The sequence below is a fragment of the Rousettus aegyptiacus genome, unplaced genomic scaffold (assembly GCF_014176215.1).
Source record: "Rousettus aegyptiacus isolate mRouAeg1 unplaced genomic scaffold, mRouAeg1.p scaffold_m13_p_3, whole genome shotgun sequence".
Taxonomy (NCBI): domain Eukaryota; kingdom Metazoa; phylum Chordata; class Mammalia; order Chiroptera; family Pteropodidae; genus Rousettus; species Rousettus aegyptiacus.
In genome coordinates, this window is record NW_023416306.1 from 22761338 (window position 1) to 22785973 (window position 24636).

The window sequence follows — 24636 nt, forward strand, 5'->3', positions numbered from 1 at the left end:
ACTCACGGCCTCAGCCCCACTCAATCTCGACTTCGCTGAGACTTCACTTCGCCTTGGCTATCTCTTTAAATTATCAAGCTCCTACAGCTCTAAGAACCAATCAGTTTTTTGGCTCAGGCTCTAGGTCCAGTTTTTGTGTTCCTTGTTTTGGTTTTCCCCTTCTGATGACTCAAAGGCACCTAATTATCATAATGAATCTTGGGACTGACAAACCCAGGGACGCTTACTTCTTATAGAGTATCCTGACAGGCAGTCTCATTTTACAAACATAACTGGGCTCTGTAGGTAAGCTGAGAAAGTATTAGCCAATATTGGAGCCTTGACGGAGTATTTCTCAGCCTTCTGAAATTATTTCCATATCTCCTTTTATAAGTACTTATCTGATTCATACTTAAATTTTTTCCCTGTTTTGGCCTGAGTGCCTCCATTCCACACATGGTCAGTCTCTTCATAGAAGAAAAAAATGTCAAGTTTCACATCGTCTTTTCCTTGGAAAGATAGTTCCAAGCTGTCTTCTACCTAGAGGGAAGATGAAAACCTTCACAGACTAAAACAAAGGAAATACATTTTTTAAATTAAAATAAGATAATGTTTTTATAGAGAGAGAACGTTGATTTTGGATACATGTTTTTTTCAGCTTGGAACACCTCTGAAATTAGGATACATCAATAGCACATCATTTGATTTCTTTCTTAAATTTATATAAAATAATATTGATACAATTAATATAATTTATGACAACTCAGGATAATGATTTACAGTAGTAATTATCACTCTGTAGCATATCCTGTCCCTGAGCCCCTAACTAAAGAAGGAAAGGAACCAAGGAAAAATCGCTCCTTTTAATAATCAAGTAAAACTATCAGGAAAGAAGTTTCTCATTACAATAAATAAGTACTAAGTAAATGTTGTATTATAGAAACCCATATACATACCATAGATTATGTTACATACATGAAAAAAAGAGAAAAGTTAAAGATACAAAGAATTCTGAGAGTACTTCCCTAAAGAAAATTATTCTATAAACAATTATGGTCCCATTGGACTTGGCACATCTGTCTGTCACAGCACTAATCACACAATAATTATTTACGTATTTTTTTCCTTCCAATTAGACAGTGAACTCCTCAAAGGTAAGGACTATAACATTCATCTTTGTGTCCTGGGTGCAGAGCACAGTACCAAGCATAGAGTGAGTGTTGCATAAACATTTGCTGAATGACCAGAGTTCTATTACTTTGACTTTGAACTCAGGGAAGTATTTTATTAAATTTTTTAGTAAACATAAATGATTATGATGAGGGAATTAATTTTCCAGTGACTAAACATACTTCTACTTGCTTTCCAAGACAACACTACCCTAGGAACAAGATAATTAAGAGTAAGGTGACTGGCTCACAGCATAGGAATCAAATAGTCTAAAAGGAGATTTCATCTAAGCCACAATGACCTACTTCTAGTTGATCTGTGAGAAAACTGCTATGACTTGGAAAAAAACAAGAAATTTGGAGGAAAAAAATGGCGTAGATAATAGAGGCTCTGTTCATCACTCTGGCAACCAAATCAAAGTTGTGATGGAAACAAGGAGCAATAGCAAGGAAAAATCACCTGATATCTAGATAAACAACCATACAACTAGGGAGAAATCCAAGAAAGCACCCTACAATGGCAGAAGGTAGGATGGGGCGAGGACACAGGGCTGCCGGTCCCAAGTGGCTGAGATGGAGGCTGCGGCAGCAGAAGCTGACTCTTAAAGGGACCGCAACAGCGAGCAGATTTTCGCGGTGACAGACCTGCTCGCTCTGAGCATCAGTGCCTGTTTGGCTGCGGGCAAGGGGCGCCAGGGACTTACAGGGAGACACTGTCGGACTGACGGCTGAGGGGAGACTTACTCGGTACAGAAGTGCGGGTGGTATCCATTGTTACCTGTTGAGCCCTCCTCACTCTCACTGCGGGGACACGGCACCACGACAGCCATGACAATAGCCATGACATCATCAAATTGGATAACAGAGGTCTCTCCACCCAGAGGATTTCCTGGAAAACCGCCTTCCCCAACTCACGGCCCCACCCAAGCCACATCCAGGTATATCCTCAGCGAGTCAGAAGCTCCTTGCTGAGACTCACACTGGAGGCAGCTGGGCTCGGTTTCTGGTGTGGCCTTTTGAGGCAACTATAAGCACAGCATCTGTAGTTTGCTTGCTGAATCTTAACAGGTGGCCCCGGAGGAGTAGAGGCTTGGGCTAGGTTTGCCCTGCAGCTGAACCCCTCTCAGGACTGTGCCACTGGACACCTACTTCACAAATCCACACTAATAAGACTGGGAGAATTAGGAGCTTTGCTTAGTACATCGAAATAGGCACAGAAAGGCAGCCAAAATGGGAAGACAAAGAAGCAGAAACATATGACAGAACAGAACAGAGATCCAGAAATAATAGAGTCAAGTAATCTAACAGGTGCAGAGTTCAAAACACTGGTTCTAAAGATGCTCAATGAACTTTTGGGAAGTGTAAATAAATTCAGTGAGAACTTCAACAAAGAGATAAAAAACATAAAAATGGAAGTAGAAATTGTAAAAGGGAACCAGTCTGAAATGAAAAACACATTATCTGAGATGAGAAATATATTAAATGGAATAAACAAAGGGATAAACAAAGTGAATAAAGAAGAGGATCATATGCACTATCTAGAGGACAGGACAGCCAATTAGGACACTCCATCAGAATGGCAAGAAAAAATATGCCAAGACTATAAAAATAATTTAAGGAGGATATAGGACCTATTAAGACTCCAAATATTCGTCTGATTGGTGTAACAGAAGAAAATCAAGATGTTGAACAGCTGTTTGAAGAAATAATGATGGAAAACTTCCCTAACCTGGTGAAAGAAAGAAACATAAAACCCCAGGAAACTCAGAGAATTCCAAAAATCAGGGATCCAAAGAGGCCCACACCAAGACACATAATTAAAATGCCAAAGGTTAAATACAAAGAAAGATTATTAAAAGCGACAAGAGAGAAAAAAAAAATTACATATAAGGGAAGACCCAAAAGACTGGCAGCTGATTGCTCAAAAGAAACTATGAAGGATAGAAGGGCTTGGCAGAAAATATCTGACAGGATGAAGACTCAGGATATGCAACCAAGAATAATTTATCCAGCAAAGCTATCATTTAGAGTTGAAGGACAGATAAAGAGCTTCCCAGACAAAAATAAGCTAAAGGAATTTATTACCACCAAGCCGTATTACAGGAAATGTTGGAGGAACTTCTTTAAGAAGGAAAAACATGAATCAAAAACAGGAATAAAGAATGGTAACAACTACATTCTTATCAATAAGTACCTTAAATGGAAAAGAATTAAGTGCTACAATCAAAAGATAGAGTGGCTGAAAGGATAAGAAAATAAGACCTCTACATATGAAAAGGAAGGGGATGGGAAAAGATATTGCTTTGATGGACCTAGAAGGTATTTAAGTCATTTATACATAGAATCTAAGGAACAAAAAGAACAAACCAATTAAAATAGACTCACAAATTTGGTGGACAATTTGGTGACAAACAGAGGAGAGGGATGTTTGGGGGGCTGGGAGAATGGGGTGAAGGGTTAAAGAAGTACTAATTAGTAGCTGAGGGATGGTCACAGGGATGGGGAGCACGGCATAGGAAACGCAATTAGCAATAATACATTGTCTAGGTGGAGGATCAGGGGAGGGAGGGAGCAATTGGGGGATCATTTCACTAACTATATAGATGTCTAACCAATGTATGGTATACTTGTAACTAATTAAAAAAAATAAATTCAAGTACTCTTTGAAATGAGTCCTTATTTCTATCCCTTAGCAATCAATGGAATGTTTCATGTTGATAATAGAATGCTAAGTGACCGTAAAATTAAACGACTCATGAGAAAAAACATAACTTCAGGTAGGGTAGGTAGGATTCTTACTTATTAATTGTATATTATATTAATTTATGGTGTTGCCTAAAAATCAGAACAAATTTATCTGCAAGAGTCTAAGATCTTTCTTTCTCATTGTCAATAGAAAACCAGATTTTCCAGTTTTCCTTAAATAATGCAGAGGTCACTAGTGGTAAAAAGCTTCTGCTGAACTCATCCTGGCCAATACTTAGTGATAAAATGAGGCATGCAATGTTCTTAACCATTTCTGAGTTGCTTAATATAAACTTTACTTTTGAGGATATTACTTATGAGGTAAAGCGTATTTTTATTACTGACCTTCCCAAATTTATGTTTGAGTGGAAGTCCTGCATCCTGAAATGCTGAAATCATATTAGATTTGTAATCTTGTATAAAAATTCCTAGGTCAACATCTTTACTATAAGGAATAATACCACACTGCCGATACCATCCTAAAAATGAAAATAAAAAGAAAGAAATGAGAAAACCTTTTTAAAAACTTTAGTTTGGAAAAAATTAGTCATTATTATAATGGACGATCCTTATCTCTTAGGATTAGACTTAGGGTGCTTTACTAAAATTATTTCTTTACAACTTAAACTCAAACTAAAATCTGTGGTTAAAGAACCCACCTGTTAAAGAAACTGTCCTTCTCGCCTCCTCCCTCTCTCCCTTCCTTCTTTCATTTTTACCAGTCTGAACACTCAGAAGCCTTAAAAAGTTCATGAATATTTTAATTTCTGAATAAATTATTAGCTTTAATAATGTTAATTGGGCCATTCACTTCAAAGAATTAAGTTACTTCTGAGAATGTTTAATCGTAAACCTGTAATGAAGATGCCTTTATGATCTGCTAACAAATATAATTTAATTCTTTTGGTTAAACAATATGTCTTTCCTGAGCAGTTTTGGAGAATCTAACAGCTCTGAACAGCTCATATCTCATGGATCATATAAAGAAGAGTAGTATCAATCTCAATTTTCAGCATCCTGTCAAAAGGTATTTCTATGTATTTGCTATGTATCCACTTCTCAATCACATGCTATAACACTATTCTAAAAAAAACCCACAAAATTTACACCTTAATATTACTAAGGGCTCCTAGGTCTCCCCTATGATCCATCTAAGCCTTCCATCTCAATTGTTTAAAAAGTAAATAAATGTCTACAATTATCTTTATAGGTACTGCTGTCAGACAATACTGTTTGTAATTCTCAACTTTCATTTTATTTTAACATGGATCTTTAGAAGCCTAGAATGGAGGTCTCTCCTCTAGTTTGAGAAAAATCTATAATCTATATCTATCAAAGAATCATAAACTGTTAAAAATGCAAGGTTCCTTAATCCAACTCCCCCATTTTATAAATGCCTCCAACTCCCCCATTTTATAAATGTCCCCAAATCAAGAAAACCACGGGGCTAAAAACTCTAAACAAATCATGATAAATGACTGAGCGGTATTTCTGATGATGCAGTCTATAAAACAATTTTGCTTCAAAAAGTGAAACCTCAAAGTACATACCACATACATGTGTGAAAGGTACTCTTTTTTTTTTGGCTTACTCGAGCTATAAGCTCCTTGACAGCAAGAACCATGTGAATTGTGCATTTTCCACAAAGCCTAGTAGATAGGATAACCATATATAGTTTATGCCTGTTGTACCAACATAAGTATTAATGGGACTCCCTTTCACTTCGAAAGTCTCTTGAATTAGAAAATAAATTATATGGTAATCCTATGAAAGCAGAAGCAGAATTAATTTTTGTACAAATACAGTTATAATCAAGAAAGAACAGATACAGTTGTAACAAACTACAGTTATAAACAAGAGGAAATAAAAACAACAAAATTTAAGACTCTAAATAATTCTAAATTCAAAGAAGTCTGATCTAATGGATAGAGGAAAGAGATCCAGAAATGTTTCTCAGATTCTAACAGCAACTTGCAGCAGGACTCCCGAAAAGTCTCCATTTGCCCATCTTGGAATGAACAGAACATGGTAAGGCAGTGATGCCCAATCGGCAATACTGTCGATGACCTGGAAAAGGTACGTGGAGGACCTTGTGACACTTCCCTTCAGTCCTCCTCTCATTAGAAACTGTTGGTGCAGTGCAAGTTGTCTGTATGTGTCAGGCAACAAGAATCTTTTCAATAGAAACAATAAAATGCTAATCTAAGAATTACCTGAGAATCAGTCTACATGTTCTGATATAAATTTTATACACACAAATTACTTTTGGTAAACACAGATATGACCTTCCTGACTCATGTTTATGTTTCTGAAAATTTCTTTAAAGAAATTAATAAATCGTTGCTTCATGCGCTATGTTTATTCTATCTATAAATATGGCACTTCGAATACCATTGATATTTTGTCACCTATCTCAAGCAGTCATCCCTAAAGCTAAAGAGAACAAAAATGACACAAAGACAAACATAAAGGAACAAGAATTTTACCTAGACAGGTTCCACTGCTCAACCAGAACCGTACTCCCAATTTCTTCAGTGTTCTGGCTGCGAGCTGCAACAATTCCTTTGCACTCTTGCGAAACATCATCGCTTCCACAGTGTTGTCATCAAGGTATTGCTACAGATATAATAAATAGTCAGCTACTACAGCCATTTCTAAGTTGCTAGAACTATTTCTGTGACAGCTAATTAAAAATTAAAAATTAGCCCCATATAGTTTCCTATTATAAAAATGAAGTTTCATAGTTCCCCATTAGTCACACATTTATTTTATTAAGACTATAGGAGTAGATTCTAGAAGAGACAAGTTAAGGGGAAGAAATATAACCAAGATTCCCAAAGGGTCATATTTATATCCTTATCAACATCACAATCCTCCTCCACACCACAATGAGCAGATTGGACAAATGCACTGAGAATTAATAACTAATTCACTGACGTAATTGGTCTTTCAAGACTGTACAGTAGAGTAGAAAGAGCCTGAGATTTCGAATCAGATTATCTCTGTTCAAGTCTAGCCTCACTTCTTTTCGCCTGTGACCCTGGGCATATCACCTCAGAATATAAGCTCTCTGAGGGAAGTGACTTCGTTTTGTTTACCACTATATCTCCAGTGCTCAGAGGAGTACTTGAGTATCTGATAAATGAATGAGACAAAGAACAAACCTCTCTTAGATATAGCTTCCTCATCAGGAATTAAAGGATAATAATCATACTTTGCAAGACTACTGTGAAGATTTAATAAAATAATGGATGACAGAAAAATGTCTCACAAATGTGAAGCTCTATACAAATAATATTATCATTTACTTAGTCTTCTTGCTTTTCTTCATTTTTAGAGTGTTCTGGAATTGAGGAAAGCACCATAAATTCTTCGGGGATGCTTCACTACCTATGGGACAAAGTCTAAGCTTCTTGGCATGGCAAACGAGGACATCTGAGTTCTGGTCCCTGACTATTGGCCCAGCCTCAACTTCATCCTCCTTGTACTTCATATTACAACAATAACTTGTAGTTCCCCAAATACGCAACTCTTCAATCATCTGTGCCCTTATTTATGCTATTTTCTAAAATCTTTCAGGTTTCAGTTCCACCTTTCGGGAAACATTCCCTGATTTTCCCAGGAAGATGTTTATTCTCCCAGTGTTCCTCTTCAGTTCAACATTTAGAGAGCCAAGAATTATGTTTGGTACTAGATATAGACAAAGACAAAAAAATAATCTGTTCATGAGTTTATAACTGTTACCACTTATGTACACTTGTACTATAATTTTTGACGTATTCAATTCTAATTGTTCACTTTATTTATATTTCCTCCATTAGGCTATAAAAATGGTTCCTTAAGGATAGGTACTGAATCTCTCCATCACTGTAAGTACAAATTTACATTGCACTTAATATGTGAGCAACACATACTGATAAATGGATAAATGAATAAATGACTGACAGCTTCCTCCCACATCTACAATATCCTAAGATATCCTGTCATTCTTTTACAATATGGCAGGATGAATCGGTTCCTAGAAAGACCGTAGGGATCTTAAGCAAAAAGTAGCCCTTGGAAGAAAGTGGGGTTCCTAAAGATAAGTTGCCTTCTCCAGACTATGTGAATTATACAGGATCCCTTCAAGATAAAAATACCCTCAGAGACAATAACTTCTCTTAGAACATACAATTGGAATGAAAGATGCAGGTTTCTATCTTTGTTGTAGTGGGAAAAGCCTGGAACTAGGGGTTCGGAGCCCCAGGATTTAGTTCATGCTCAGCCTATAATGACCACACAGCTAACATCTTGAAACCTCAGTTTTCTTATCCATTAAAGCAAATGCTTACTTGCCTTACTTCGCAGTGACCAAAAGGATCAAATGAATTAACAGGTATGAAAACTCTGTGCTCTACAAAAACATTACTCTGATAGTTATATAATATTGAGGCCGCCCCCTGCACAGACATACCCCCACCTTGAAATACCTTTCCTAACATAATACTCCTAGAGATTCCATTTCTTAGAACTAACCCTTATATGTGTTAGAGTGTATACATATATCCACTTATGCACCTTACACACACATTACTCCTATCACTGAGGGGGCTTGTATGCAGCAAGACCCAAATGGCAATAAACGCACCTGACATCCAGATATCAGCTTCTAAAAAGAACCAGGACTCAAGAGATATGACTGATTCCAGGGTTGTGGCAGGGAAATTACAAAATAAACCTAGAATGTCTTATGCCAAAAGGCAAGAAAGAGTTCAAAAAATGATGGAAAGATGTCAAAAAGACACAAAAGCCATTGTGAAGGGGTTCCCAATGGCCAAATATGGAACAATTTGAGGATCAAAATAAATAATGAAAATAATGGACTATAACTCATTGAAAAAATAGAAAATCATGAGTCCATACTGATATAACCAAATAAAATAGAGTTTGATGATGATATTAGTGATATTTACAGAGTTTTAAAGTACTTTCATGACAAAAAGAACAGATAATTCACAGGGGTGAAGCCAGCAGACAGAAGTTTAATCAAGTGATTAATGTGAATGCCAACAGTAATGGGACAATTCAAAATCATGCAGCACGCAACAGCATGTAATGAGAAGAGCACAGTATCACCTCAATGTTATTCCTACTAAAGGTATAACCTGAATCTAATGTGAGGAATAAACAGACCAACCCCAAATGAAGGACAATTGACAAAATATCTGGCCTGTAATCCTCAAAAGCATCAAAGTTGTGAAAGTCAAAAAAGGACTGTGAAACCATTCCAGACTGAAGGAGGCTAAAGAGACGAAAATTAAACATAGCATGTGATCCTGAACTGAATCTTATTTTGATAAAGGTCATTAATGGGGCAATTAGAACAACTTTGAATGGGGATTAAGTAGTAATAATCTATGTGTTAATTTCCTTATTTTTGTATTAAGACTAACAGGAGAATGTTTTCACTTTTAGGAAACACTAAATTAAGGTTATTGGGTATATGGTCTACAACTTACTCCCAAATGGTTCAGAAAAAAGAAAATTATTTGTATTGTATTTGCAACTTTTCTGAAAGTTTGAGAATAATTCCAAATCAAATATTATTTTTTAAAAAAAGACTGTTAGGAGGCTGCTTTATGATATTTTTAGATTAATTCATTTCTTGTTTTACACCAGGCATTGTATTTACGGCAGTTTGGCGCCATCAAGCGTTCAAAGTTATGTATATTCACTTCAATTTGAAAACAGACCTGGTATTTTAATCGTGGTTCTAACATAAGAAATGATGTAGAATGAAACATTTAAGAACATAAAAAGTTAAAAAGTTATCAGTCCCATCAGGCACTATATAGCAGTAATACCAACACATTAGCAGAAAAGATAAACAAATTAGGAATCACAAGTCTGTCTTGCTGCAGTGAGGACACATAGCATGGTGAAGAATGAATCCAAAGTTCCACCTGATACTGCTATGAATATAAACCTCTAGACAGTATTACAGTCTTGCTATGTGATAGTACTTTAAATATCAAAATTATGAGGCTATGATAAACTGATAAGCCCTCTGAGCGTCAGTCATCCATATTCTTTACTCAAATGTGATTGTTTGCCCTCAATAGAATGAAAATATAGAATTAAAAAAATGACACTATACTAACGATTTATCAATATTTGAAACATTTTACATTTTACAATAGCTTCCCACAAAGATCAATGAAATGAATCTGGGCAAATGCTTGTAGGTAATGGATTAGGTCTAGTAAGTGTCCCTAAAAAAAATCATTTAATTCAGATGAGCACCTTATTCTTCATGCACTTTTCCATAATTATAAGATCTTTTCTTTGTTATCAGGTACCATGCTAGATATTGGGGCTACAGAGGTGAATAAAATGCCTGTTATCAAGAAGTTCACATAATCTAGTAGGGGACAAGGCAGACATTCACAGTTCACTGTGATAACTGCTACGACAGAGGTGGCAACCAGAACTCCCCTAAAAGAGAGTGAGGGAGTGGTCAAGTTAAAGCACCAGGCTGCATCTCTTCTGCTTCTTGTTACTATGTGGTGGGGATATGATGGGCAGCACTTGCTACTAGAGCAGGCCCATCCACACATGTGGTTTTCCAGCTTTTCATCCATGAGGCTGACTGGGTATGCTTTACAGCTCTACAGTTACAGATCTAAGGGGATGGGGTTAGGAAGGCCCACTTTGGCCATCAGGGCTAGATCCTGGGGGCCAGAAAAGCCTACTAGAAAAACTTTGCTTTTGCAAGTGTTGAGCATTTGACCAGTGATGATATTGCTGGTACTTCATTTTTCCATCTGTTCCTGTCCTTGTGTATATAGCTTTTTTCAAAAGGGACCCAGAAAACAAAGGGCAAGTGGAAGAATTAGGGTATCAAAACCCCACTGTAAATCTCACTGTGTTCCTAGTATTTCTGTTTCATGTCATCTCTTAGAGCTAAACTTTCATGCCCTTCAACATCATCTTTGTATCCCCAGGGTCAGCAGAGTTCCTGGGAAACAGGTTTTCAATAAACGTTTATTGAATTGAAAGCTAGGGTAGCAGAATAAAGTAAAGTTCAAAAGCACTTGGTCATTGTATAGCATGTATCTTCAGAACCTTCATAAACACACAGAAAAATTCACATTCAGTATCAATGTTGAGAAAAACTATTTTCCATGAAATCTTTTCTAAGATTTTTTTCACATGGTCTATCTTCTGCAGTGGCTTTATCCTACTTCAATTGCTTCAAGAACAGAACACACTGTCTTTCATAAAGTTAATGGGCAATGCTAACTGAAAGCAGAAATCAATGCTAAACCTATCAAAATCTATCCAAATACAACAAGGTCACCATAAATATCAAACCATCCAACAAGGGCTCCATAAATATCAAACCATATCAAATAGTTTTAAGGTTAACGTTAGTCTACTTTTTAAAAAAATTAAAACAATCTAGAAGAAAATAGATAAATCAAAAAAGATGTTTCCTTACCTTTTTTTCATCTCCTTATTCCATAGCCCCAAAATATTAAAAACAAACACACTTCCTTTAATTTAAAAAGTACAATATCTGGTTATCTCTAACCTGAAAGAATGCTCGAGCTTCTTTATACCTACACTCAATAAACCTGGAGTGTGGTATTTCTTCTAGAAAGTGCATTAGATCTTTTGGAATGAGAACATCTAGTCCGTCAACAGTAATTTCTTGTAACTCTGGCCTGAAAACAAAAGTTAAGATTTATTTTAAGGACCTAACCCAGAGCACTGGCAGCCTCCTCAAAATATACAACATAAGCAAAACAGCTAAACATCAAGCATATTTTTTTCAATTATCTCAGATATCATAACAACTTTGAAATATACAATACGGCAGTATTGACCAGTGATGATATTGCTGGTACAATACTATAGTCGCCTTGCTGTATGTTACCTCCCTAGAACTTATTTCTCTCATAACTGGAAGTTTGTACCTTTTGACTATTTTTATGACGTAAGTGTACACCCATGAACATACTTTATCCTGAGTTGAAATTTTTATAACCATAAGATTTGCTTTTGCCACCCAACATTGTAGATTCATCTGTGCTACTGTACAGAGCACTTGTGCATTCACTGCCCTGCCCCCTACAGTACCACTTCATTGTATGAATATGCAACATCTTGTTGGGGGCATTAAGAACCATGTTGCTATAAACATTCTCATATAAATTCCCTGGTGCATTTGTGCATGAGTTTCTTCCCGTTAAATATTTACATTTCAAAATTGATTTACGTGAACTGCATATTAAGTTTAATTACTAAATGTAAAAAAAAAAAAAGGTAAAAATTCATGCCTGGATAATATAGGTGTCGCATTTCCCATTTAGACCCTGAACTGACCTGTCAAAAGCTCCTGGATAACGACCAAACTGCAACTTTCGAAAAGGAACAAATTTCCTGTCAACGTGGGCTTTGAGTCGTAGATGGCCATGCCAGAGGTAGTTGCCACTCCTTTCATGAAAGACCACCAAGTGGATGGTATGAGAGGCCAATTTGCAGAGGTAGTGCAGGGGGATTTCAGTTCCAGAAAGTGAGTCTATCCCATCTAGCCGGGGATCTTTGCTCTCAATCTTTAGGCACTGAAATCCCATATTTTCAGCTATCCGAAACCAGCCTTCCTGAAACCGAAGAAACAGCAAGAATGAATATTTAAAACCAAATACTAGTAGCAAAACTAAAATGATTCTTACACTGAATTAAGCCATACATATTTTTGTGCTGATCTGTTCTTTGCCTGAAGACTTAAAAATGAGGGTGCTGAGGGGAAGGGGGTGATGGGAGAAAAAAAGGAAAGGACCTAACAGAAAAACTACATAGCTTGGAAGATGTGTTCAAAGATCCTCTTTATGAAAATAAATACAAACATTTTCCCCTGGAATGAGAATGCTCATTTTAGTGTTCTCTGATTAGTACTTATAAAATAAATTTTAACATATAAGGATACCACTTAAACTTATAATTCTCAATTTAACTTATATTAACCTTATCTTCAAACGTGTTTGAAAAAAGTAGTGGTTTCAACTCAGATTATATCTCAACACCTTAAACTGCTACCATAATAGAAGCCCATCATAATGTAAATCATTAGAAAACAGACTGAGACAAAGTAAAGGCCTAGGTCAAGTCTGAACTGCACAAATCTACTCCCGGTTGCCTTTACAGTGGTTTGTGCACTTTATAATAATGGTCTTAATTTAAAAAAAAATCACATGCAGATTAAGTCTATAGTAATTAGATCTACTAATCTAATTAGCTCTACCTTGGGAGAAGTTTTAGGGAGGTACATCCAAGGACTCTGCATGATGTCATATGTATAAAAGGATAAATGTCAACTGGTGTTCTTATTCTGGATATTGCTGGCCTTTTACTTCTTCCACTGGCTCTGGTCATAACAATTTTGCCAACTGTGGCATATTCCCTTTCTTCTAAAGTATCAGTTATCAAGGCAAAGTGGTACTGTATCCAAGATACATTTTAGAATTCTGTGGGGATATTTTTGGTTATCATAATGATTGAGGAGGACACGTCTGGCATTTAGAGGCCTAGGTCAGGAGCACTGAAAAATCTATCCTGTGTCCTGCATAATTTCAAATGTTCTATCAGATAATCACAAAGTGATAAACTTGTTTATAATTATCTGAGCCTCCATTTCCTAGGAATACCATAGCCATGTTAAAGGGGAGACAATTTTACTTTTTTGTTGTTGGAAACGTGTTCATTATTTTGGAAAACCATACTAGTAAAAACATATTCAATAATATTTGAAGCTATCATATTCAGTGGTCCTACTGATAAGTGCAAGCATCTGAATTATTTTATTATGCCTTCCAGTGTGGTCATGTCTGAGCATTTACACACTGAAATATACATTTCCTTTTATTTCTACTTTATTAGATTTAAGACATTATATTGATTTGGGACATTATGTATGCAGATAGGTTATAATTTCTACAAACTTCATTGTGAGAAAATAAAAAAAACATTATAAATACTCTCTGTAAAAAGGGCTTAGAAACCTTGTAGGCTTTTCTTTATGAGGAAATCAAACAGGAATGACATTTGGGGGTCTTTCCAGTGAAAATGCTGCCATGCTCTGATTATCCTATAGTGAAGCCCACCAATTAATGAGGTCTGACTATAACAAAAAGCTTCCAATTGGTTTTCAGTGCCTTATTCTTAAATATAAAAGACAAAGATCAACAAATATTGTAGAACATCTGTATCATGAAAAACAAATAAAACAAATAAACATACCAAAAAAAAAAAAAAAAAACGAGAAAGAGGGATGTAGAAAAACAAAATGCAGCAGGGAGCAAAAAACTTTTTTAAAGAAAGAAAACTTTAAAATCTGCATAGCAAAAAAACCAAAACTGCACCCATAAAACAAGAATGCTATTATAATAAACAGAGTACACAGAGTTCTTAGAAAATGAAAATATAAAACTTTCAAGTAAAAATATTTTAAAAAACAATGGTTTTGTTAAAGATTTTGTTTAAAAGTGGAACCATTAGAAAAAGAGATGAAAAACCATAGAGCAAAGACTACAATGTGTAGAGAATACAATGATCAATATTCAAAGAGAGAGAAAAAAGACAAAGAAAGGGAGGAAAAGAGGATGGGAGAGAGAAGGGCGGGGGAAGGGAAAACTATTGGAAGTTATCTATAGAGTTCAGAGCCCAGTATAGTTGCTGAGAAACAAGATCAAAATACAAAAGTCAAAAGCATCTCATTCACCTATAATAAAGAATTGGAAATAAAAGAGAAAAATAGAAAAATACCTGCTTCCCCCCCCCAAAAAAAACTATAAGGTAGCAAGAAAGAAATCTTACAAAAGATGTGTAAAATCTGTAAGAAAAATTAGAATATTCTAGGAAATGACATCACAAGATACCTGAAGTTAAAGGACATATATTTCATGTTAATGGATCAGAAATTTTAATATTTTAACAATGTCAAGAGACCTTGAAGGCTTTTGCTTTCTCACACTAGCCTGAACGAGCCTGGTTAATGAAAAACAAAAGGCCTAAGCACCTCCGCCACCACACCTGAAAACCAGCCATCCAGAGGAAGCACAGCTGCCTAGCTGACTGGCAGCTGCACGAGTGAGCTTAGCTGAGACCAGAACGGCCCAGCTGAATCCTACCTAAATTGCTAAGTCACAGTATCATGAGGTACATAAATGGATGTTGTTTAAGCCACTAAATTTTGGGGGGACTTGTTACACAGCAGGAGCTAACTACTATATAAGCCAAATTAGAAATCAAATGTGCAGGTAAAAAGAAACATTTTCAGACATGCGAGGTTTCAACCTCCCATGCACCCTTTCTCAGAAGAGAATTCCTAAAATGTGAAGAGGAGTTACAGCACAACATCTGCAGGGCAGATCCATCTGCATGAGGGCAGAAAGTCCAAGAGCTCTAGGAGTAGGTCACCAAGAAAAGAAAATTGGAACTGAGATTACTGATATGATAGATCCTATCGAGAGTTTTATACTTCTTTTGCAGAGTTCATACATGGATTATTAATAGATATAAAGAAAACCAGCAAACAACAAAGAAGAAAAAAGTTGTATAAGAACAGGACTATAATCAGAGTAAACTAGGCATCATCTGTGTGATCATATTTTCATAATATGGTAAACACTGACTACTGTTTTAACAATAACTTGTGATACTGTTATTTTAGGATGATAATTGGGAGAAGTGTGTGTGTAAATGAGACAAAGTAGATATAACAGCTAAATTCTCATAATTCATAATCTAAATATAAGATATCAAAAATAGAAGCATAAGTATTTCATTTATAGATGAGAAGATAAGCAAGGTAGATGCAGTCCAAAGTGGTTGGCTCTAGGAGTAGGAATAATGGGTGGGGAAAGAAGAGGCAGATACTACTTTTTTCATTATGAGCTCTGCATTACTATCTGACTTTTTAAACTTAGTACTAGCATTATGATTTAAAAAGTAAAAATTACATTTAAAATACTATGTCCCAACTTTTCCATAAGTATAAATATTTTCAAAATATAAAATTGAGAGGAAAGAAAAAACAAGAACCACAGGCTAGCAATACGTCAAAGCTCATTCTTTTGAGGCCCAGGGTAAGTAAGAATCCAGGGCAATCAAGAAAACGGGTAGCTTATCCTGCTTTCCCAGACCACATCATCGCCCGGGAGTGTAACCCCCACCTATCGGAGGTCAACACAACTAAAACAGATTCATCTGCAGAAGTAGTGCATAGTCTATCGTGGCTGGCTGACTAACTAGTTTAGTTGATTTAATCTGATGTTAATTTTCTTATTCTCATTTGAGTAACAACCCCTCAGAATGAAAAAAATAATGAAATTGGGATTTTAGGGGTATTCTAAATAAAGAAGTAAGCAAAGTTTTGGCATGTCTGATTGAGCCTTTATTATTATTACTATTATTATTAGTCTGACTATTGTCTGTAACCATTATGCAGGATAAAAATAAAAGTTCAAATTTTGGATACACCTAAGAAGCACCACACTCGAGTACCAAACAAGTGCTGTGCACTTACGAAGTGGAAAGAATGGTGCTACAGACGAGGGGTGCTACCCTCACATATACCTTATGTGGCAGATCCCTTCCTACTTGCCTGCCTACACTGATGGAAATGCGGAAAACCTATCTTTTAGCTTCCTTCACAAAAAGGAGACATATGAACGTAGTTCTGGACAGTGAGCTATAAGCAGTTTATCGAAAGCTTCTGAGAAAATTTTTCCTTCAGAGGATGGATAGAACTGCTATCCCTTCCTCTCATCTTCCAGCTTGAACATGAATGTGGTGCCTTGGAGCCCTGAGAGCTATCTTGTGATGATGAGATAAATGAAGAAAGAACTTCAGTGACACAAGCCCTGATGTCAGTGAGCAGCTGAACTAATATCACAGCCACCAACCTTTTAACCACTTGTTATACAAGAAAAATAATTTCCCTATTTGCTTAAGCTAGTTAACTGTGTTGTTACTTACAGCTGAAAATATCCTGATGCGATTTATATAAAAACTTGTAGAAAAAATTGTAACATTTTACCTTTTAAACTGGTTTAATTCCATATTTTTTGTAAAAGACACATTCCATTATCTGAAAGCAAATCATCTTACCTCATTCTTCCATAGGTGATACTGTAGGGCAAATGCAGTAAAGTCTCTTGGAACACAGAAAAAGTTGCATTCTGAAGTGGAGCCATGAGAAGTATTTTTGACTTGTTCAAAGTTTTTATTAATCAATTCCAGAACCAAAGGATCAATAAGGAACACAGGTACATTTTGGCTGGTGGTTAGCATAATAAATTTTTTAACTGCACGCTGTTTGAGAAGAAAAGAATCCCCTTAATTCTATTAAACCAATATAACAATCTATCTTATTAAATTTTATTAATTTTATAAGTACATAGAGTGTTTACTCAATAGAGATCATCCTTATTATTATGCTAAGAAAATAATAATACATGGTCCTTACCCTCAAGAAGTATGCAGTCTACTGAGGAAGATGAACAAATATTTATAAATCAAGATAAAATACACTACAGTAAAAATATATGCAACATTTTATAAAGTATAGAACGGTAAACTATTAATTAACTGTATGTCAAAAGAATAAGAAAATCTTTGTAGAAAAAGTAGTCTGAGATGAAAATGTCAAGCTTACAAATTATTCTCTTGATATTAGCTAAACCTGTTCAAGCAAAAGTGGAAGAGAAAATAGCAGATCTATTAGCTTTTAAAAATCAGTCAACTTTTTTGAAACCAAAAATCTATTTTATATGCCACTTTCCCTCATATTTATAATACTGCTTAATAATCTTTCTAAGGAAAAGACCCCAATTAAAATACATTGCCTGCTTAGCTGTTCACATATGTAATTCTTCTAATACAGTATGTTCTAATATCACATACTGTAATATTTTTAAATACAATTCTGGTGGACAGTAAGTAGGGTCCTCTACTAAAAAAAAAAATAAAATTTTAAATTAGAATGGAAACAAACTAAGTCCCACTTAAAAATAATAAAACCTAAAAGTAGCAAAGATAAATAGAATAAGGGGGTACGTATTATTGCTTAAAAGCGGACTTCACTGAAAGCAATTATGACTTCAAAGGGATGTATACCTCTCCATACCGAAAGATTATAGATCACCATCCTTCATGAACAAAGATAGAAAAATACTTAATAGGACACTTGAAAATCAATTCCAGTAGTTAAAAAAAAAAGACACCCCAAAAATAAATGTCTTGGCCAAGTAGGGTTTATCCCATGCACAAGACTGCATTTGAAAATCAATCAATGAAATTCATCATATAAACAGAATAAAGAGGGAAAATCTATGATAATTTCAACACAAAAAAAGTATTTGATAAAATTTAGTACCTATTTATGATTAAAAACTCTCAGCAAACCAGGAATAGGATACCTCCTCTATTTGATAAAAAGTATGCACAAAATCTATTGTGGAGTTGTTGAAGTTCTTTATCATGATATCAGTCTTTTGTCAGATACATGTTTTGCAAATATTTTCTAGCCTGTGGCACATCTATTTATTTTCATAATGGTGTTTTTTGATGAACAGAAACTTTAAATTTTGATAGTCTAATCAATTTTTTCTTTTTATATTATTGCTTTCTATGCTTTACACTAGGAGAATAAAGAGAAGAAATGGTTTTAAAAGAAAGATGATTAGATGACAGACACTAGTACAAATAAGGTACTTAATGTTTGTTGAATGAATCTCTTTCGCTTGGTGTTAAGTACAAACGTGATAAACACACTGATGGCTTCATTATGATTATTACTATAAATATAGATTAAGTCAGGGTCAAGGAGAAATTCTATAACTCACCTTGTAAATATGCCTTCCAGGCTGTTATAAACGCAATCATCAATGCTTCTTGGAAAGAGATGTCCAATAGACTCTAAATTCAATTAATTCTAAATCAAGATGGCTATTTTCATCTGGCCTTCAGTAATTCATTTTGTTTACAAGAAAGAAAAATGTCTTGTTGAAAATGGGATACACTGACATTATAATAGCCTATTCATCGGCCAGTGTATTACAATTTTATCAGAACCTCGAAGGGCTTGGTGGGACTTGTTCTTAGTGAAACGCTAGTTCCTAATAATTATCTTTTCTAAGTGCTCTTAAGTAATGTGTTTAATAATTCATTCCGTCAGGCTTCAGTACACAACTGTTGATCAGATTTTACCTTTCATTGCTTATAAAATATTAGAACAAAGTATTTCAGTACTTCTCTCTTCACTGTGGTTTTGCAACTATTATAAAGAGTGCAATGTAATTAACAAAGAGAACTCACTGAATATAGTAAGCCACTCTAACTTTTTTGATCATTTACTTTAAAAGTAAACCCTTTTTAAAAAATCAATTATTTTATTCCACCTCAATGGTCATTCTCTGCAAGAAAAAGATGGGGCTGCTCTACTTTTTGTTAATGTTAAGCCATAAATAAGAAACAAACTCCATTTTTAAAATATATCAGTGAATCTGCATCCTTGCTGACTGCTTTATATAGTACAGGTTTTGGGAATGCTGTTGGTTGAGCCAAAGTAAAGTCTTCTGTCACACTGAAGCTATTAAAGCTTTAAAACTTTTTCTTAACATGGTCTTTCAATGCACATATGAAGACTCTTAATAAACGGCAAACTTGAAAAGTTTGTTACTGTGTCATCACATTTTAGAATGTTAAAATGTATGAGAGAGCACCCCCATTACCTTTGGATGGATATATTTCACAGTTGTTAAATACTGAATTTCAAATCTCAACAAATTATTTCACTCATAGGACAATAAATCTGATCCAAGTATTATGTATGTGTTTTGCTTAAAAGTTGGATGGAAGTAGAGCAGAGCTAGATAGAATGCTCGAAATGCCCCCTTATTTCATCTGCTTCAGTCTTTATAATTGTGACTGGGGATTATGAACCCCAAGTGTACCATACTTCTCTTTCCCTTCAGACTATCTCAAGTTCACAGAGCAAAACACCTGCTATTTTTAATAAATTAAAAGTTCACATCGATATTTCTAGACTTGATAGATAATGAGCCTGATAACAGGATGTTCTAGACTTTACCTTTTCAATAGTGGTTCAAACCCAACTGGTGTCAACAGTGACCTAAAACTATTACTAGTACTTTATTGCTGCTTGGTCATGTGAAAGCGCACTTCTAAACTAAAGCGTTTGGTGTCCCTGGTTAAGAGAAGCCAAAGACTGAAGTACATCTACAAGAAATATCTAGTCATATCCGGAATGTATACTAACAGGATAATGTAATTTTTTATTAGTAATCTAGTTTTTCATTCTAAGTTTAGTTAGAAAAAAGGTAAGAAAATATATTTTATAAATGTGCAGGCTCTGAAATTTGTAAACTAAAAGGGGGATATATTGTATATATTGCTAGTTTTCCTTATCTTATAAAGGAAACATGTTGAATAGATTTTGGTTCCTAATCATTATTTTGTAGTTCATTCCTTATTCACATATTTATTCACACGGGGAAGCACCATAGCTCAGTGAATGAGGGTTCTAGAGGCAAACAGAATCAGGACTCAGTCGCTTAGCACACTAACTGAATCTCCGTGAACTAAGGATAACAGTGTGTACTGACTTGTCAGAGTTTCCATAAGGACTAAGTGAGACATTGCATGTAAAGCACTTGGCACAGGGTCTGCCCCTTCTCCTTGACCACCTACCCCTACTCCTCACCAAGGTAGCGATTATCATTGTCATCATTCAACAAATACCTACTGAGTATATAAACGAATGAACTACATGGACATTGTAACTGAGGAATTTCTTGCTTATTGTACATACCCATTGTATGCTATCAAATCCAATTCGGCTTCCTTTGGATTTTGATAAACCAGCTCCATTCTAGGAAGATAACAAAAGAACATTTTAGTAAATCCAAAGCCCAGCATGCAACATTACATGTAGGGTAAGCGTGAGATTCAAACTATACAACTGGTTCATAACCATTAAAAAGCATTCACCATTTTCATATAGTCATGAATTAAGAATTCTATAATTATTGTATACAACTACCCATGATGGAAAATACTGACAGATTGTAATAAATTATTATTAAACAGTAAGGTGTATATGTCCAACATCTCTAAACTAATTAATTTCCATTGATGAATAGTAAACCCTTTGTTATCTCTTTGGATTTGGGATTTATCCATTTAACTCCATATCCTTAATTTCAGCTTATCTCCACACACTGAGTTAGTGTTAGTACACCTTGGCGAAGTGATAAGAAAGTATAACATTTATTAAGCAGCTTCTAGGTGTACTGTGTTTGACATTTCCACATTTGAATTCCGTATTCTCATCTACCCCACATAATAATTCTGCAAAGTAGGCATTATTTGTTTTACAGACAGTTTCAGTGCCCACACTTTTCCTAACATACATAATTCCAAATGTTGAGTTTAAAATATTTTTTTAAATATTCAGGCCTAGAGAATCAGTTTTCAACTGATAAGCCCCAAAATACTTTGAAAATAACAGAAGAATGTCTGATGGCCTAGGGACAAGCTCAAAGAAGAACCACAGAAGTTTCGTATGCCTTGAATGTTCTTTATAAGGTATAGATAGGAGGATGTTGAAGAATAGAGTAGTCTCACCCTAAAAATGAAATGTGCTCCAAGTTTCTAAAAAGGAGACTCATCCTACCTCAAACATAAACTCAAAGGCAGGGAACAAAATCCAATTCATCTTTATATTGCCAGTGCCTTGCATGGTGTATAGTAATTAGTTAATGCTTAATAAGGGTTTGTTAATTGGAGGAATGGAGGGATGAAAGAAAGGATATACTGAGTAATGAAGGTAGAGTCTTTCTCATAATATCAGCAACTTAGACAATCTAACATTTTATTTTATTAATATATTTTTTTGTTTCCTATTTTCTCTGAGCTCAAGTTATTTACATTCCTAATTTTTATTTTTTTTTCAATTTATGGTTTTTCCCCTCTTTAATTCTCCCCACCACACACACTTCTTCCCCTGACCTATGGATGTTGCCCTTTCCCCTTAAGAACTGGATCTCTGAAGGCGGGGAAATCTCACCCTACAAGATCGCAGTGTGCAACCAGGGCCTGGTGCCCCCAGCGCACTCGGGGGGCCTGGCGCTCCCAGGGTATGGTATGGTCCATGGCTCCACCTGGGGAGTGAACCCAGGACCTTCTGCATGTAAAGCAGATGTGCTAACCACTACACTATGGAGCCACCTGACAATCTAACATTTTAATACTGAGGGATATTTGAGAAAAAAGAGGCATCAGTGTTAATTCCCATCAGTGTAAAAACAGGATATTATCTCTGCTTTCTTAAAACAAATAACAAAAATAAACAAAAAAACCAACCGCCTCTTAACTCCTCTTCTCCCAACAAATAATTTTCTGTTCCCCTTTACAGCAAAACTCCTGATGGGTTGTCTGCTTTCACTGCCTCTAACTCGTCTCCTTCCATGAACTCACTTGAGCCACAATTTATTGTCCTTGTCTTATCTAATCTATAAAGAACTGTGGATTGCTTCTGCCTCACTTAAACACTTCATTCGCTTGGCTCTCTGGATCCCCACACTTCTGGTTTTCCTGCTATTTCTCTCTGGCTACTCCTTCTTAGTCTCATTTCCTAGTTCTTCTCACCTCCTTGACCCATTAGAGGCTCCCAAAATTCAAGCCATGGGACTTTTTGTTCACTCTATGTTCACTTCCTTCTACTTCTACAGCAACTCTTCTACACCTACTGTTTTAAATACTATTTATCTTCTTCCAAATCCCAATTTATATTTCCGAACATGCCAGTCCTTTGACCTCTACACTTATACATCCAACTGTCTCTATTTGGATGTCAAATAGACATCTCAAACTTTACATGTACCGAAAAACAAAAAACAAAAGTAATGCAGTCACTATTAACTAACGACCCTACAAATAGAGCACCAAGAGAATAAATAAGCTGACCTCGCTTTTCGCCGGTCTCCAATCTCCAACTGATGTTTTCCACTGGCTGAACTCAAATGGAAAATAAAGGGAAAGAAATTTGACTTTGGGACGTGAACGCACAATGCAATATACAGATGATGTATTATAGAATTGTGTCCTTGAACTTATATAATTTTATTAATTAAAAAAAAAAGAAATGAAATGAAAAGAAAAGAAAAGAAAACAGGCAAGGGAGGGAGCTCAGCTAATGCAGTCCAGAGAGGTCACCCTCCCAAGGCACACAGTATAGTGAGGAGAAGATCTGCAGGGGCAAACAGAGGCTCCCTACCACACCATACTAAGAAGTCTGAATCTTACTCCATAGGTATGCCATGCAGAAAATAACTAGATTAGATCTCTACTTAAAATCAGCTGTGTAGAGGATTACAAAGGCTACTGATTAAAGGAAAGAAGAGTTCTTAAGCTTTAAGCAGGGAAGTAGACAGAACAGGGTTTTATGAAATGTGTTTTGAAGAAGTAACCTGTGTCAGTTGTCATTTGTTTATATGTCTATAGGTTTCTTACCTCTCTCCCCTTTAACCCTAAACTTCCCCAATGTATTAGTTCTTAGACAGCAAGGATTACACTTGATTTCATCATTCTGTCTCATAGCCTAGTATTGTGCTTGGCACACATTAAGCCCTCAATAAATACTTGAATGTTCTATAAGAAATGTCATATGGTTAAAGTCAAGAGGTTTAAAAAAAGCCTAAAGATGTTCTGAAGCACTGTCTATGGGATATTTACAGTGAAAATTTAAGTGAAATAAACAAATAAAAGGAGAGATGGAAGCAGATACTGAAAAGGACTGGCAGAAAAAATCTAATGGCTAATGAACTTTACTGATAAATGAGTCAAATTAAGATAAGCCATGAAAGAAAATGCATTTGGGAACCGGGTGATGATTTAAGGAAAAATTCTGTCTTTTTTGAAAAACAGTATCCAAGAATCAGTTTCTGACAGAAACCAAAAAAGACAAATTCTTAATTCGGCATGATCATTAATTATTCCTACATAGAATCAAACAGTAATATTTTTTAAGAAATGAAGTCTTTAATAACTGATCTTTTTCCACTGTTTATAAATGTGCAAACCTGAGGCTCAGAAGCACTGACCACGGTGAATGCACCCTCCAGGCAGCCTTCCCCCTCTGTATCTCGGTGCCCGTCCTTCCAGGAGAAACACATTTACTCCCCAGACATAGAAGTTAGTAGTGGATAGGACTCATAACAGAAATGTGAAATAGTGGGAAAGCTATGTTTATTAATAATCAAAACTACTTGGCCAGAAAATCTATACAGTCTGCAGTCTGAGAATAAATGAAAGAATTTTTAAAAATCCTTCAATACTAATGAAAAAATATTTATTTCTCCTGGATAATGCCAGGAGTTGGGGGACACGGAAGGGTGGGATGGGAAGAGAGGGACAACAGCATCTATCAGTTTAAATACTAGATCAGACTATCATATATAGTATTCTTCTCCGGCAATGACCTGTGTAATATCCTTCAGAGCAAAATGGAACTAGCCAATAGTCTAAGAATATCAAAGGAAAGTCATGTTTTTGCATAATTTTAAAGAGTACCTAACCAATTCAAAATATTTCAAAAATCTTTGCTGTACATTATCTAAGTGGCTAAAAGATTTACTTCTATGTCTAATAATGACATACGAAATTGTTCACTGTGAAT

The 24636-nt window shown here is 35.5% G+C and overlaps 1 protein-coding gene across 8 annotated transcripts in view; it reads right to left on the reverse strand.

Annotated features, from left to right (window-relative positions):
- Window positions 1–24636, reverse strand: part of FKTN (fukutin) — a 56821-nt gene that overhangs the window by 18871 nt on the left and 13314 nt on the right. For 6 of the 8 annotated variants that reach the window (XM_016156091.2, XM_016156093.2, XM_016156095.2 and 3 more), the window contains 7 exons: window positions 20770–20829; window positions 17046–17249; window positions 12261–12538; window positions 11467–11599; window positions 6380–6509; window positions 4239–4372; window positions 392–519 (listed from right to left, as the gene is read on the reverse strand). In XM_016156091.2, coding sequence (XP_016011577.2) covers window positions 392–519; window positions 4239–4372; window positions 6380–6509; window positions 11467–11599; window positions 12261–12538; window positions 17046–17249; window positions 20770–20829 — 1067 coding nt within the window. Of the gene's footprint in view, window positions 1–391; window positions 520–4238; window positions 4373–6379; window positions 6510–11466; window positions 11600–12260; window positions 12539–17045; window positions 17250–20769; window positions 20830–22925; window positions 22977–24636 lie in introns of all 8 variants that reach the window. The other 2 variants (XM_036238338.1, XM_016156096.2) reach the window with 2 other exon arrangements.